Genomic DNA, 15,427 nt, shown 5'->3' with positions numbered 1-15,427 from the left:
GGGGCCGATCTGCAGTTGAGGAGGGTGCATTTGAGACGGGGTGTGTCGAGGGTGGAAGGGGGTTCTAGAGAGAGGGGGACTTTTCTCAGGTTACTAAGGATAGAGATTCTGTTGTTCAGTGTGGGGAGTCTAAGGGGATTTGGATGAATCGTTGGAATGGCGCGGAGGGTGGTGGGTATGTTGTTATGGGGAGCTGGGTCGTAGGAGCGGAGGAGGGTGACTGTGTCGAGGTCCTATAGTGGGTTGCAGGAGCGATGGGGACGGTTTTCACGATCGCGAGCAGGGATTGAGGTCCAGTGCGGGGGGCGTTGAGTGAGAGAGTCAGCCGACCGGGTGGAGGTCATGTTGGGAGGGGTGGTGCTGGTGGAGGCGGGTGAGGGGTGTCTGGGGTGTGTGCAGAGTAGTTGTTTGATGATGTGAATGTCTTCTTTGTGCTTGAGGCGGGTGGTGGGTGAGGAGTGACTGGAGTGAGTGCAGAGTAGTTGTTTGATGATGTGAATGTCTTCTTTGAGCTGGAGGAGGGAGGCCATAACGTAGTCTAGTGTGGGATATGTGTTGGTGGTGGGGATGGGAGGGTTGGGGGTGGATGACATAGGGGGGAGGTTGGTGGTATGGGAGAGGGTATTGGTGGTAGGCGGAGAGTGCAAGGTGGAGGATGGGCGTATGTTAGTGGTGATGGGGCGCATGTAGGGTAGTGGGGGGTGAGAATGGGGGGGGGGAAGTGGGATTGTATACGGTTCTTTTTTGAGGAGGCGGAGTAGAGTTGATAGAGGCGGCGTGTTCTGTGTGATTAGTTAATGGGTGGAAATGGGGGCTGAGAATGGGGGGGATAAAGGGTGGGGTTTGTCTGTATGCGTGTCGATCTGGTGCTGAACTAGGTTAGGCGGATTGTGGGTGGGAGCTGTGGTGTCAAGGGTGAAAAGAATGGGAATGTGGGCTGGTGTATGGGGGAGGGGGTACGGCTGGTGTATGTGGGGGAAAGATCTATGTCTGTGATTGAGGGGTGTGGGGTAGCAACAGTAGATGGGTGCATGACTAATGTGCCGGTGGTAGAGGAGAGGTGCGTGTCGTTTTGGGGCTGAGCTAGGTTAGCGGCGTTGTGGTTGGGGGCTGTGGTGTCATGGGTGAAAGGAATGGGAGTGGTATGAATGGTGGTCAAGGTGTTGGTGGGGGGAGGGGGTGCGGCTGTTGTATGTGGGGGAGAGATCTAAGTCTGTGATTGAGGAGTGTGAGGTGGCTACAGTAGGTGGGTGAATGACGATGGTGCCGGGGGTAGAGGAGAGGTGCGTGTCGTTTTGGGGCTGAGCTAGGTTAGAATGGTTGTGGTTGGGGGCTGTGAAGTCAAGGGTGATAGAACTGGGAGTGCTATGAGTGGGGGTCCGCGGATTGGAGAGGTGCTGTATGAAAGTGGGGAACAGGTTGTCTAGTAGTTCCAGGTTCCTGTCTGTGGATTGCATTAGGACAATCCCGTTGTTATAGATAGTGATTGTGGTTCTGCCCGGGAAGAGTTGGGATGGTGTGATGGAGAGTGTTCGGCCATGAGCGGATTTCCTGGAGTTGGAGACGGTGAGTAAAGAGAGGAACGTTTTTCTCCATTGAGCTCTGCGTGTGGTGTGGAAGATGATATCAATGTTTACGGCACCATTGACCGGTGAGAAGTAGGTGTCTGCAAAGGGAGTTTCAGGGTGGGACCTCAGTAAGTTGTGTTTAAAGTATTTAGCGGCTTTTTTGGTGAGTGTGGGTGGGTAGTTGATTCTATATGTGTGCTTGCCGATGAGCTCCATGTTGGGATGACGGAACAGGTAGGTGTGGGAGGGTGCCCAGTAGTCGCCGGTTGCATGAAATAAAAGTGACACTAGTGGGCAGCCAAAGTATATGCGGTAGTATTCAATGCAAACAGGGATAAAAATTGTAGTGGGTGCGGGTTGCACAGATGTAGGGTGCACAATATTGATATACAGGAGCAGAATACAAACGCAGACAATAATAACCAGTTGCATGGAACAACAATGACACTAATGAGCAGCCAAAGTATGTGAGGTAGTAATTGGTGCATACAGGAATAAAACTTGAAATGGGAGCAGGTTACATAAATGTAACAGGTCTATATGAGTAATTAGTCGGTGCATTACAGGAGTAAAAAGTGAAGTCGGTGTGGGTTACAAACATGTACAGAATAAAATGTAGGTATACTACTGACGATATACTAGAATGAAATACCGATGCAGACAGTAAAATACCTGAATCGAAGGTGACAATAGTGAGTAGTCAAAAATGAGTAGTCAAAAATAAGTGAGGTACATGAATCAGCAGCAAAATAGAGTTGCAACAAAAGTTCTATGTTATATAACAATAGTGAGTAGTCAAAAATAAATGAGGTACATGAATCAGAAGCAAAATACAATTGCAACCAAAGATTATATGAGACCAAAAGTGACACTAATGAGCAGCCAAAATATATGAGGTAGCAATCGGTGCATACAAGTGAAGAAAAAGTGGGATGTGCAAGATACAAATTAGGAATATAGACATATAATACCACTGTAAAAGGCAGACACCCTATCATAATCTGGCGTGTAAACATATGATGTAAATATATGAGGTAGCATCGGTGCATTACAGGTGAAGAAAAAGTGAGATGTGCAAGATACAACTAGGAATATACATATAATACCACTGTAAAAAGGCAGACACTCTATCGTGAGGAATGACTAGTCCATGATGGTCGCCAAGGATAGACAGTCTAAGATGGCCGAACCGATAGGGGAGATAGGGAAATTAGTCCTCTGTCTGCTGCTATTACTTTGAGTACGGGAAGGGCAATTTCACTTTCAGTTAGAGCAAGCACTGCTCGTAGCATGCTGGGAGGGAGGCTTATCTCAACTTCTGGAGGTCTTGTGTGGAGGAGTTATGCTGAGGAGCCTCGTGGACATCAGAGGTACCGGGGTGGATTTATTGCTATAGTTTTATGGCCCCAGCCATTTTGAACAAAGGAGATAGTTTAAAAATGTGAGCAGGCGGGTGGGGTGAAATAAATACCTTATGTAAAAACTGCGCCGTGAGCATGTTGAGTTTGCCAGCAAAGTTTTGCAATTGCAATGTTTAATCAAAGTGTGTACAGGGCGGGAGGGGGGCCTCTCTCAGCCCTCCGATGTCGCTGTTGCCTCCAGCCTCCGGTGGCAGGCTCCACTCACCCGACGTCCCTCCTGGTCCCGTTAGCCTCAGCTCTCACTCCATCAGCTCCTCCGGGCAGCGGCGCCACACAGCCGTGCTGCGGAGCGAGCGGGAGGGAGGGTCCATTGTCGTGGCCTCGTCTGTGGTGTGGGCTGGTCGCAGCAACCGGTACAACAACACCCGTCTCTGCCGTGGAGCGGGCGCGGGGGGGGGGGGGGCTCTCTCAGCCCTCCGATCCCGCTGTGAATCCTCTGCTGTGGGGCGGGCGGCTCTGCTCCTCTGCTGATCTTAGCTGGTTGCAGCAACCGGTGCAACAGCCCGCGTCTCTGCAGTGGAGCGGGAGGGGGGCCTCTCTCAGCCCTCCGATGCCGCTGTGACTCCTCTGCTGTGGTGCGGGCGGCTCTGCCCCTCTGCTGATCTTTGCTGGTCGCAGCAACCGGTGCAGTAGCCCGCGTCTCTGCCGTGGAGCTGGCGGGGGGGGGGGGGGGGGGCATTTCTCAGCCCTCCGATGCCGCTGTGAATCCTCTGCTGTGGTGCGGGCTGATCGCAGGATAATCCGCGGAGCTTCAGCCGCTCAGCCCCGGAAACGCGATAGGGGTGTCTGAAGGCGAGTGTCCAGTGGCAGATCGCGGGGCTTTGCAGGCTCCAACCTCCGCCAAACAGTGCAGGCTCAGCAGGCTCCCGGAGCCTCAGCCTCTCAGTCCCGGCGATGCGATGTGGGTGCCTGAAGGCGAGTGTCCAGTGGCAGATCGCGGGGCTTTTCAGGCTCCAACCTCCGTCAATCAGGTCAGCGGGCCATCCGGGCAATCCAGTTACTTGTGGTACTTTTCCAGTTACTTTTTCTGTTTCCGTTCCGTCGAGCTGGTGGGTGCTAACAGGGATAAAGCCCGAAATGGGATCCCAAGCACTGGGAGCTCTTCACAGGAGCTCCTACCAGGCGGCCATCTGGGGGGTTAGTGTATCACAGTTTCCTCTTCCTTAATGGATGGTTTTACTCCATGTTCATGGTAAGTCACACTCAACAGACAGCATAGGCTTTCTGGTTGCAAAAAAACCTATTGTCAGCTTATAGTGGGCTTAAAGCCAAATGATAGCTACAATTGGTTGGCCTTCTTCTCACTCTCATTTACTTGATTTTTATGTTAGCTTATGTGCGCTTTCCTTCCTCTTCTTGTTTTCGTCCCCTCAATGGAGCATGACCTCATTATTTGTTTCTGGAATTTGTCACACTTTCCAAGACGGCAGTTAGCGCCATACAAACCCCAATTACATGCTTAGAAATTTGCACGTTTACTAGTAACATGTAGGTTCTTCAAATGTGTATTCAGTAACATGATAGCATGTCCTTAGACGGTGGAACTACAAAGACAAAGACTTAGCTTTACATTTCCACAACACAGACTATAAATTAGTCTCCAGTGTTTCTTCCTTACCTGTGCTGGTGATAGTAATACTCTCTTCAGAGTTGTTAGGATCACTTGAATAAGGGGTTTCCTCTTGCTTGATTCTTAACAAAACATCAGGTTTTGGAATTGGACAGCCTTCCACGCACGGGCGATATTTTAGGCACGGCTCTTTTTCTTTTTTAATTCTGAATATAACGTCTGGATTGGCAATTGCATAGCCTGTTGAAGAGCAGACATACAAGTGAATGTATAGCATTATTCTTTAGAAAAATAAATGTTTTCCACATAATGAAATTTAACATGCCATGTTGGAGAAGTCCTGGCTTTTTGAACTAGTACTCTTTGATTTTCAAGTTACATTTTCCTGTCATGCCTGTGTTAAGTCCCATTACATTATTTCAGTTACTAAGAAAGAGCCTTTGAAAAACAATTCAAATCCCATGCACATACTTGTTACAATAACACACACGAAAAGTTTTTTTTTTTAAATCAACATATGCAAGATTCTCTTTCTTTAGTTCTTGAGTTTCAGGTGGTAGCGAGGTCTACAGTCTGGGTTTATCCTAGAAGGATGCTGTAAAGTAGAACATTTGGTTCAGTTAGCACAAGTATTAATAGTAGGCCCTATTTAGGAAATAGGGGCATGCTCAGGCAGACCAACAGGAGCTACTTGCCCACATCCATCGCAGTTGGGATTGTTTTCCTTGGTTGTCCTGGCATCTGCCCTACTATGGCTTCATAAATTGGGCCAGGGAACACATTTCTACACTTGACTCTCAAGTTAGTGATGGTGTGGAATCAAAGACTTCTCAAAGAAGTAGTGTGGGCAGCACCAGTCATTCGGATGCTGCATGGGTGCTGTACAAAGCAACCACAAGGAGATGATGGATGGAGTGCTGAAACCTTTCAAACAACCACCCCCAGTCACAGACCTGGGTTGAATCCATCATCATTCTTTAGCTCACTTCGCCACCCCAGTTCAGGCACAGCTATATGCATCAGTCTTAACCCAGTGCCTCATGGGAACAGTCCAGCTCGAACTGCCAAGCTAAGTCTTCCCTGGACTGGAAACAAGCGTCCTGGTACAGGTTTCGGGGTAACACCCCTCATCAGCCAGGCTACCTTGAATCCAGTGGCACAGTGAGCAAAGGACCCACGTCTGGGCATACCCTGCCAACTTAGGGTGAGCAAAGCAACCTCAAGGAGATGATGGACGGAGTGCTGAAACTTTTCAGACACTCACCCCCAGTCACAGATCTGGGTTGAATCCATCATCATTGTTTAGCTGGACAGTATGATGTTCTGGCTGATTGCTTCTTTACAATGTTCAATACAGGAACTGCCTCAGAGATGGGAAGAGCTCTCACAACTTGGTCAGCTTTGGCTCCACTCCCACTAGTTGTCAGCTTCTTCTGGGTGTTCAAAAAGAAGCTGGCCTTCTCCTATAAGACAGTCTTTCCTACCACAGGGCCAGACACAAACCTTCACTTTCTGTAAAGGCAAGCAGACTTCTAGGCACTAAGCAGACCTGTAGCTTCTCCAGCAAGCTGTGCAGACTTCAGTGATCCCCCCTCTTACTTCTGGGAAACCAGGTCTATATTCTAAGGTCCTGGAACCGATTTTGGGTGGTACCTTTTCAAAAGTTATTTTCTACTTTGTGTTAGGTGGTGGCTCTCACAGCAGGTACTCATGATGCTAACTTCAAACAGGAGTATCCAGAACATAGGCATCATGAACTGTGAAGATGTTGCCCCTGGCTGTCAACAACCTTCCTGATAAACAATCAGGGACAGACAAAAGAGCAGACCTTACCTAGCAACTTTCCCATCTTTAACAACAGAAATTGCTGACGAACTCACTCTCACCCTTTCCTATCATCCATCAAATGGCAGGGCTCAGGAAAATCTAATTAGCAGATCCTCACATAATTTTTAAGGATATCTCTGTTGCCATCTTTTCCAACTTCAGTTCCTGGGTCGTACCCTCCAGACAGAGAAACAAAAGCAGTACACTTCACCTGTCTGGAGAAGCTTTATCCTTCTTCCATCTTGTGCCATACTAACCCACGGACCATCCAGAAATGGATCCCACTGGTCCAGCAAACATACACACATTGCATTCTCAATGTCATATATGTTCCACACATACACAGTGAAGTCACACACTTGACCCAAACAAAGAATGTCAGCTCAAGGGACGGGGTGCCACACCAAAGTGGAAACTTTACCTGGGTGCCACATTAAAGGGAACCTTTATAGAGTACAGCTAGTTGGCAATACTCCTGTGACAGGAAAAATGTCTGTTCAGGATTATCAATTCGCAAAAAGCCATATGCTGCCACCACCGCCTCTATTCAACAACCCAGGGCATGCACAGTCAAATCAGTTCTGGGCATTGACGGAACCATGGACAAGGATGTAGCATAAAGAGTCGATTATCTTATTCAGTGGGTTGGTTAAAAGTTGATATACCAATTCCAAATGTGTCACGCGGGCCAGGTGCGCATGCCTAAGTATCATAAAGGGGCCCAACAATTAGTGTGCAGGTAATTTTTGAAAGAAAATAGAACAATGTAAATGACCAATCTTTTATATTAAGAGTGTCCTATGCAAACAACCAAGTTGCTATTCACTACTACACATTTCGAAAAATAAATTAGATAGTTATCAACTGAAAGAAAATCTACAATTTAATCCCAGTAATGAGTGGTGTAAAACGCTTCCTTACCCAGTGAGATCAAGGCTTCGTGAATTTCTTTCAACACAATCTTGTACAGCTCTTTTTGCCATTCTTCCAATCGCTGCCACTCCTCTTCAGAGAAATAAACAGCCACATCATTGAAGGTAACCAGTGCCTGAAAAACACAACGACTATACTAAAAAACAAAACTTGTAGCCCATTAATCTCACTAGCACCTTCCAGTGCACTAAGAGGGGTCTAGAGAAACTATAAGGAACAAGGATGACTTTGCACTGATCATTTAAATAATGAAATATATATAGCCTTATAGCCCGCCGTAGCGGGCTATAGCGGCTATTAAAGGCCTGCTCCCGCGTTAAAGGCCCAAGCTTAAGGCGAGGGACTTTAACAAGGGTGAGGGACTTTAATAGTCATTATAGCCCTGCTACGAAGTGCTATAAGGCTATTATAACATTCTGCCACTAGAGGGAAGAATGTTTTAACAAACAAAACAAAGGCTTCTCGATTTAAATCCCCTAGAGCTCCGAGAGGCCTTTGTAAAACATTGGAATGTTGTTCTGCAGGACTTTATCAGCCCGTAAAAGCAATGGAGCTCCCAACATTCCAATGTTCTAATAAATGATACACTTCATTCCAGCAATAAACAGGAAGCGTTATACGTAATACTGAAAGTTTATATTATTTTGTTAAATACTGCTTACTGTTCTATAAACATATAAAGAAAAAGTTGAAATAAAGGTAAACGAGAAATCGACAACAACAGGTAAAAAATATTTTCAAAGATGTAATTACTTCCATGGCTTTTGCAAGTCCTATGTTCAATTACTGATCATCTATGTATCGTTTAATTTTAGGTAGTGAACTGTTAACATTTCAAATGAAGGAGCTATCTCTGTGGGCCTTGACCAATGCTATCAGGATGATTTAATAATGGCAGAATTACTCCAGATTAGTAACACCATTGAGTAAATCAAGAAATGTTCTAGCTCTTTGTTGAGCCCTGGAAACAACACACCAGACCACTGGCCCAAAAAGAGAGAATATGAAGGTTGCAACATACACTATGCGAGCAACATCCAGTTTCACCAGAGTGAAATAGGGTCTGGAGAAAATCTATCCTACTATACTTTAGTCCTTTAAAGAAGTAGTAATAATAATGTATGTCCTAAAGGTATAAGAAAACTGCAAACATATCACTGCCACGTTCAAAATAATTTATTGGTCCCAGAATTTCTTCCAAGAAACTCTTAAACTGTACAGTAACAAAATGGGCAGCGAAAAATGGAGACGTGAAACAGAATGAAAAGGAGAGGATATGCAGAGAAAAATTACTTAAACAGAAGTAAGGCAGTGGACGTTTCAAAAGTGTGTGAAAGTAATGAGGAAGAGAGACAACATTTAGGAACAAGCATTTGCAATGCAATAGGTCTCGCATTAGGAAAGTTTGAGCTATTGGTATTGTAAATGACAAATATTTTATTTATGTGTTGGTTTTGAAAATAGTGAAATTAATAGCTTTGTCATTTACAATGCCAATAGTTAAAACTTTTGCAAATGTGACACCTATAGCATTTGTAATGCAATATGTGTTGTATTTACGAGACTTAGATGTTTTGATAATACAAATAACAATGGCTTTTAATTTTTTTTAATAATTAATACTTAAGTAAAAGTTATTGTAATTTATAATGGCAATAGCTTAAACTTTTGTAAATAACTTTTGTGAAGATTATGTTCCGTGTATTTTATTGGGACGAAAATCCAAGAACAGAAGTGAAATATTAACATCTTTTTGTGACATTTGTAATAAAGCTTGAAACATTGAGAGAACATATTTGAACCAGTTGTTGTTGTATGGCTGCACAGAGTGATGCTGTGGTGGCGCTGAGTGATGTTGTGGTGGCGACGAGTGATGCTGTGGCATTCAGTGATGCTGTGGTAGCGCATAGTGATGTTGTGGTAGCGCATAGTGATTGTTTGGTGCCACTGAGTGATGCTGTGGTGATGCGATAGATAGAGTGAGTGCGATAGATAGCGTGAGGGGGGGCGATAGATGGATAGAGAGCGATAGATAGATAGACAGATAGATAGAGTGAGTGAGGGCGATCGATAGATGGATAGATAGAGTGATGGCGATAGATAAAGTGAGAGCGATAGATAGACAGACAGATAGAGTGAGGGCGATAGATAGAGTGAGGGAGATAGAGTGAGGGCGATAGATAGAGTGAGGGTGATAGACAGAGTGAGAGCAATAGACAGAGTGAGGGCGATAGATAGATAGATTGATAGAGAGAGGGGCGATAGAGTGAGGTCGATAGATAGACAGTGGGTTGTATGTGGGGTTGTTTATGGGGGGTTGTGTGTGTGGGGTTGTGTGTGTGTGTGGGTTTGTGTGTGGGGGGTTGGGTGTGGGTGTGTGGGGAGGTTGTGTGTGTGGGGGGGTGTGGGGTTTGTGTGTGTGTGGGTTTGTGTGTGGGGGGTTGTGTGTGTGGGGTGTGCAAGTGTGTGGGGGGTTGTGTGTGTAGAGTTGTGTGTGTGTGAATGTGTGTGTGGTTGTATGTGCGGTTGATTGTGTGGTTGTGTGTCTGATTTTAACCAATGTTTTTAGCACATTCTGGGTTATAAAATGTAATGGGATCTACACAGGTCATACCACCATTGACTCCCTTGTGTGTCTAGCTTTCAGAAATATCTTGGTTTGTTAAATTTCTCGCATGGCTGCCAACTCTGGGCAGAATCAGGCAGTAGCCACATTTGGCAAAATGAGTTATTTTTCATGGCAAAAATGTGATGCCTTTAGGTAGAAAGTTACTTTTATGCACTCCAGATAATCAATTTACACAAAGAAAGAGTGCTACTGTGGTTGCTCGAATGCAAACTTAAACTAACAGAAAGCCTCTTGACATGTGATCAAGGGGACTTCAGCTATAATACAGCATGAACACATGCTATTCATCCATATAATCCAAAGGTTATGTTTGATTAATTCAAATGTATTGTTTTAATGTTTGAAGTTGCACTTGATTGTTGTGAATTCAATTCACAAGACTCCAAATCCTTTGCTTAGATCATATTGATTTCTAAATCAAACAAGCATTGCTATCAGGCTCCGGCTGCCACTTAGTCCACCACATCCCACGTAGACGCTGCAGCCATCTTTGAATGGTTTTAAAGGCAATTCAAAAGCGGTCGCCAGTCTATGTGAATCCCTATCTCAACGGTGAGACTGTTCTCCTGCTTCCCATTTCTGTTAAATACAAATTATGTAAAAAGAAAATCCCTTTCTGAGCTGCACGGTTCATCCTACCCACGTTTCAGGCGCAGATTTGAAATACTGATGGTTTGGGCTTCCCGGAATTCAACTGGTTGAGAGGTGTAGAGAGGTAGAGAGAGTGAGGTAGAGAGCGCGAGGTAGAGAGAGAGAGAGAGAGAGAGAGAGAGAGAGAGAGAGAGAGAGAGAGAGAGAGAGAGGTAGAGAGATAGAGAGGGAGAGGTAGAGAGGGAGAGGGAGAGAGGTAGATGGAGAGAGTGCTAGAGAGGGAAAGAGGTAGAGAGGGAGAAAGGTAGATGGAGAGAGAGGTAGAGGGAGAGAGGTAGAGGGAGGTAGAGAGAGGTAGAGAGGGAGAGAGGTAGAGGGAGAGAGGTAATGAGGTAGAGAGAGGTAGAGAGAGAGAGGTAGAGATAGAGAGAGAGGTAGAGAGAGAGGTGTAGAAAGAGAGGTAGAGAGATGTAGAGAGAGCGGTAGAGAGATAGAGAGAGGTCAAGAGGTAGAGATAGGGAGAGAGGTAAAGAGGGAGAGGGGTAGAGCGAGAGAGGTAATGAGGTAGGGAGAGAGGTAGAGAGAGAGTGACAGAAAGAGAGGGAGAGAGGTAATGAGGTAGAGATAGAGAGAGAGGGGTAGAGAGATTTAGGTAGAGAGAGAGGTAGAGAGATGTAGAGAGAGAGAGAGCGGTAGAGAGATAGAGAGAGGTAGAGAGGTAGAGATAGGGAGAGAGGTAGAGGGGTAGAGGGAGAGAGGTAGAGAGAGAGTGGCAGAGAGAGAGGGAGAGAGGTAGAGGGAGAGAGAGGTAGAAGGAGAGAGGTAGAGGGGGAGAGCGAGAGAGAGAGGTAATGAGGAAGGGCGAGAGGTAGAGAGAGAGAGAGGTAATGAGGTAGGGGGAGAGGTAGAGAAAGGGAGGTGGAGAGAGAGGTAGAGAGGCAGAGAGAGCTAGAGAGGTATAGGTAGAGAGATAGAGAGAGCTAGAGAGGTAGAGGTAGAGAGATAGAGAGAGAGATAGTTAGAGAGGGAGAGGGGTAGAGAGAGCGGTAGAGAGAGACAGGTAGAGAGAGCGGTAGAGGTAGAGAAAGAGGTAGAGAGAGAGAGAGGTAGAGAGGAACACAGACATGTTTAGTGCCACTGCATTCTGTCTGCCAACAATCAGGTCGAAAATTAAATCCACCGACAATAAAAACATATATTACCCGTACTTGGAAGACAGGTGTTGATAGTATATTATGAACTATTGTTTGTTTTTAAGAACGTGTACTTTGAGAAGACGTGCTATCTGCCAAGCGCGCTCTCACCTTTGACTCCCGTCTCGTGGTGTGCCTTCTTGCCACAGTGCCACACGCCGCTCAGCGTTGATAAAAGCGCGCCCTGGCACTTCCAGCAGGGTGGAATGTGCCTAGCATGCCAACGGCCAGACCTGGCTCGATTCACAAAACTGAGCTACAAGATAGCTCAGCGGGCTGGAAGTCTGCAATAGAGAACTGCGAAGAGGAGGTGGCGTAACGGTCAGAGCGTCCGGCTTTGGAACTGGGAAGACAAGGTCGAGTCCTCAACATCCTGTGATTATGGGCAAATCACTTAATCTCCAGTGCCTTAAAAATATAATGTAACTGGTGCCCATGTAAAGCGCTTTATTATCTTCAGGTTGAGGACATCATATATATATATACATATTCACTGAAAAAACCATAGGTTTCACACCAGTTATAGTTACCTGGAAATTTTACTGACATAAAACCATTGAAATTCCCACATTATAGTTAGTTGGACTCACTATAACTTGCGCGTGTAATGCACTGCTGATGACATCACATATTACATCACTCATGACATGGTCAGTGACATCACTCATGACATCACTGATGACACCATCCAGTGAATGTGTGCCTTTCTGAAAAATAAACATGTTTTATATATGTATATGTAAAGGTCAATGGAAGAATAAATGTTTAAATAAGTGTCTTAATGGATGTTTTTTTTTTAAATGATTGGTTAACTGGCTTATTAAGTGTATCATAGTGAATACATATATTAGCGAGTATTGTTTAAATATTTAAATGTTTGTATCAGTGTTTCACTTTGTGTATAAGTGGCTGCATGGGTTGGTGAGTAGCTACATGTGTGTGTATATGGGTTATTAGATGTTTTTTTTAGTATCAGTATAAGTGTCTGTATGATTTGGTGGGGGTGTTACTTAGCACACAGATGCATCAATGACTGACTCACTGTTTGTATGTGTTTTGAAGACAGCATATGTGCCAGACTGTATGGGTGAATGAGTGTGTATATGTATGTGTTAGTAAGTGAATGACTGTCTTACTAGTGTCTTTATCAGTAACTACATATGTTTTAATCTAGTAAATGTGAGTATTGGTGTATATAAGTGAGTATATGTGAGAGTCAGAGATTGAAAGAGTTCTTGTTTAAATAAGTATGTGTTTCTATAAGTGATTGTTTAAGAGAGTAAGTATGTGTAAGTTTCCTTAGAAGTAAGGTGGTAGTGTGTGTATAGCTGTATATGCAAAAAAATGGATGTTCAATATTTTATTTGCATGTGTGAATATGTGTGTGAGCAACTTTTGGAAGACTGTCGGTGTGTTAACGGATGTATAGGTGTCTCACTACATATGATGAGTGAGTATATGTATGACTGACTATATCGAACTGTTGGTGAATGAGTGGATGTGTATGTAAATGGTGGAATTACTGAATTGGTTGTTGTAACTGGTATAGGTATCTCCACTTTTTTGAAAATGTTAGTTTCTATTTTTGAATATGTGTTTCAAGGGTTACTTTACAGTGAAAGGAGGTCAGTCTCTCTGTCACAAGGATGGTGTCATCAGTGATGTCATGAGTGATGTCACTGACCATGTCATGAGTGATGTAATATGTGATGTCATCAGCAGTGCATTACACGCGCAAGTTATATTGAGTCCAACTAACTATAACGTGGGAATTTCAATGGTTTTATGTCAGTAAAATTTCCAGGTAACTATAACTGGTGTGAAACCAATGTTTTTTTCAGTGAATTTAATAGGTTTTTTAAATGCTAATTCCTAACTATAACTGGTGTGAAACCTATGGTTTTTCAGTGAATTTCAAAGGTTTTTTTAATGCTAATTCCTAACTATATATAGGGCCTCAAACCTATGTTTTTTTCAGTGAATTTCAAAGGTTTTTGAATAGCAAATTTCTATTGCTATCAAATATAATATTTTTTTATAATGAATCCTATATTGTATATTTATGTAATACTATTTTTTATATGTATATATATATTTTTTAATTTTTTATTTTTTTTTGCCCAGGAGCGCTCCCGGTGCGCGTACCGATGTGCGCACCGGAAAGTGCAGTATTGCGGCGCGCCCCGGTGAGCGTCCCGTTTGCGCTATTGCCGCGAACGAAAACATCATCGTGACGTATCGCGTAGCTGCGTCCACGTGATACGCACGGCGTAAGCGCACCCGGACGCATACGATCGCGCTACGTAAGCGCCCCGGGGCGCGTAGCGTAAGCGCGTCGGGTCATGTGACCTGAAAATAACACTTCATTGGTTCAGAACAGTTTTGGTTTCCAAATGATGAAAGCCCCCACATTTTTTCCTCATTCTCACTTTGTACTTTGAGTGAGGAAGACCTGTTTGCAGACCTATTTGTACCTATTTGTACTGAGAAATGGCTACACTAGCAGCAGCAGCAGGAGCATCTCAACCACCACCACCACCACCACCACAAGGACCACCACAACACCACAGTGGTGGAGATGAAGAAGAGGAGGAGGAGGAGGAGGAGGAGGAGGAGGAGAGGCGGTTCCTGCCTGAAGATACTACCCCCTATAAGCCAAAGGACCACATTGTCTGGGAGTTTTTTAAAATCCCAAAGGACCTCAAGAAAGTTAATGCGCCAAAGGTTACTTGTCTGATCTGTGGCAATGTACTTTCCAGGGGGAACCCTGCCAAAAAGTACTCTTTTGGCAACAACACCATGATTTGCCATATGCAACGCCGGCACCCAAACAACTATGCTGCAGCAGAGGTCAGAGAACTTACCAGAAACCCTCCCCAATCTTCTCCCAGCACCTCCCAAAGTCAACAACCCACTCCATCGGGTCCAGAGTCAAGGGAGATGGTCCCAAACATCCAAACCCAGTTTGGAGATTTCAAAATCGTTTGTAAATTTTGTGGAAGAACAATTTGCTATGGAGGGCAAAGTATTAAACCCATTAACCGTGCTGTAGACAACCACAAGTGCAAAAACAAACCTTAATTTTTCCTGTTTTTGCTCCAGTTGAGCCGTTTACAATTCCCTGTTTTTTGTTTGTCCCCATAAAAATTACGAAAAAAATATAAAATTGTTCATAAAAGCAAAAAAAAAGAAAAAAAATTCCCAACAAAAAATATATATATATAAAACAACAAAAAGAATAAAAAAAACAGTTCGTTTTAGAACTACCTCCAATTTATAAAAAAATGCTACATTTTAAAAAAACTCTGTCATTCTTTTTTCCCCATGGTACGCTCCCCGGTACGCTCCGCGGTGCGCGTACCGGGCGCTACCCCCGCGCAAATTGATAAAAAAAAATAAATGTTGCCCCGCGGGGCCCTTTTATGGCCCCCACATCAAACCTAGGGGGTCAGGGGGGGTCTACCCTGCCCCCATTTGGTCATTTCCCCCTTTGTTTTTGCCACCTCTTGTGTCTCGATCCTACCGAGACACAAGATGGCGGCCGCTCCGGACTGTTTGGAATGTTGACAGACACCCGAGAGCCAATCAGCTTTCCGCTCGCGTAGCGCGCTGGGGCGCGCCCCGGTGCGCGTACCGGGGCGCGCTTATAGATATATATATTTTTTTGAACCTAAATTACTCAAAATCCACTGTAG

The 15,427-nt window shown here is 44.7% G+C and overlaps 1 protein-coding gene across 3 annotated transcripts in view; it reads right to left on the bottom strand.

The window, feature by feature from the left end:
* Positions 1–15,427, bottom strand: part of LOC147718915 (uncharacterized) — a 143,897-nt gene that overhangs the window by 101,202 nt on the left and 27,268 nt on the right. For all 3 annotated transcript variants that reach the window (XM_086964665.1, XM_086964662.1, XM_086964663.1), the window contains exons 3-4: positions 7,308–7,434; positions 4,608–4,799 (exon numbers count right to left, since the gene is read on the bottom strand). In XM_086964665.1, coding sequence (XP_086820791.1) covers positions 4,608–4,799; positions 7,308–7,434 — 319 coding nt within the window. The remainder of the gene's footprint in view (positions 1–4,607; positions 4,800–7,307; positions 7,435–15,427) is intronic.

Source organism: Lissotriton vulgaris, chromosome 4_1 (genome assembly GCF_964263255.1).
Source record: "Lissotriton vulgaris chromosome 4_1, aLisVul1.2, whole genome shotgun sequence".
In the NCBI taxonomy this organism is placed as follows: Eukaryota; Metazoa; Chordata; class Amphibia; order Caudata; family Salamandridae; genus Lissotriton; species Lissotriton vulgaris.
This window is presented reverse-complemented; position numbering and strand designations above follow the sequence as displayed.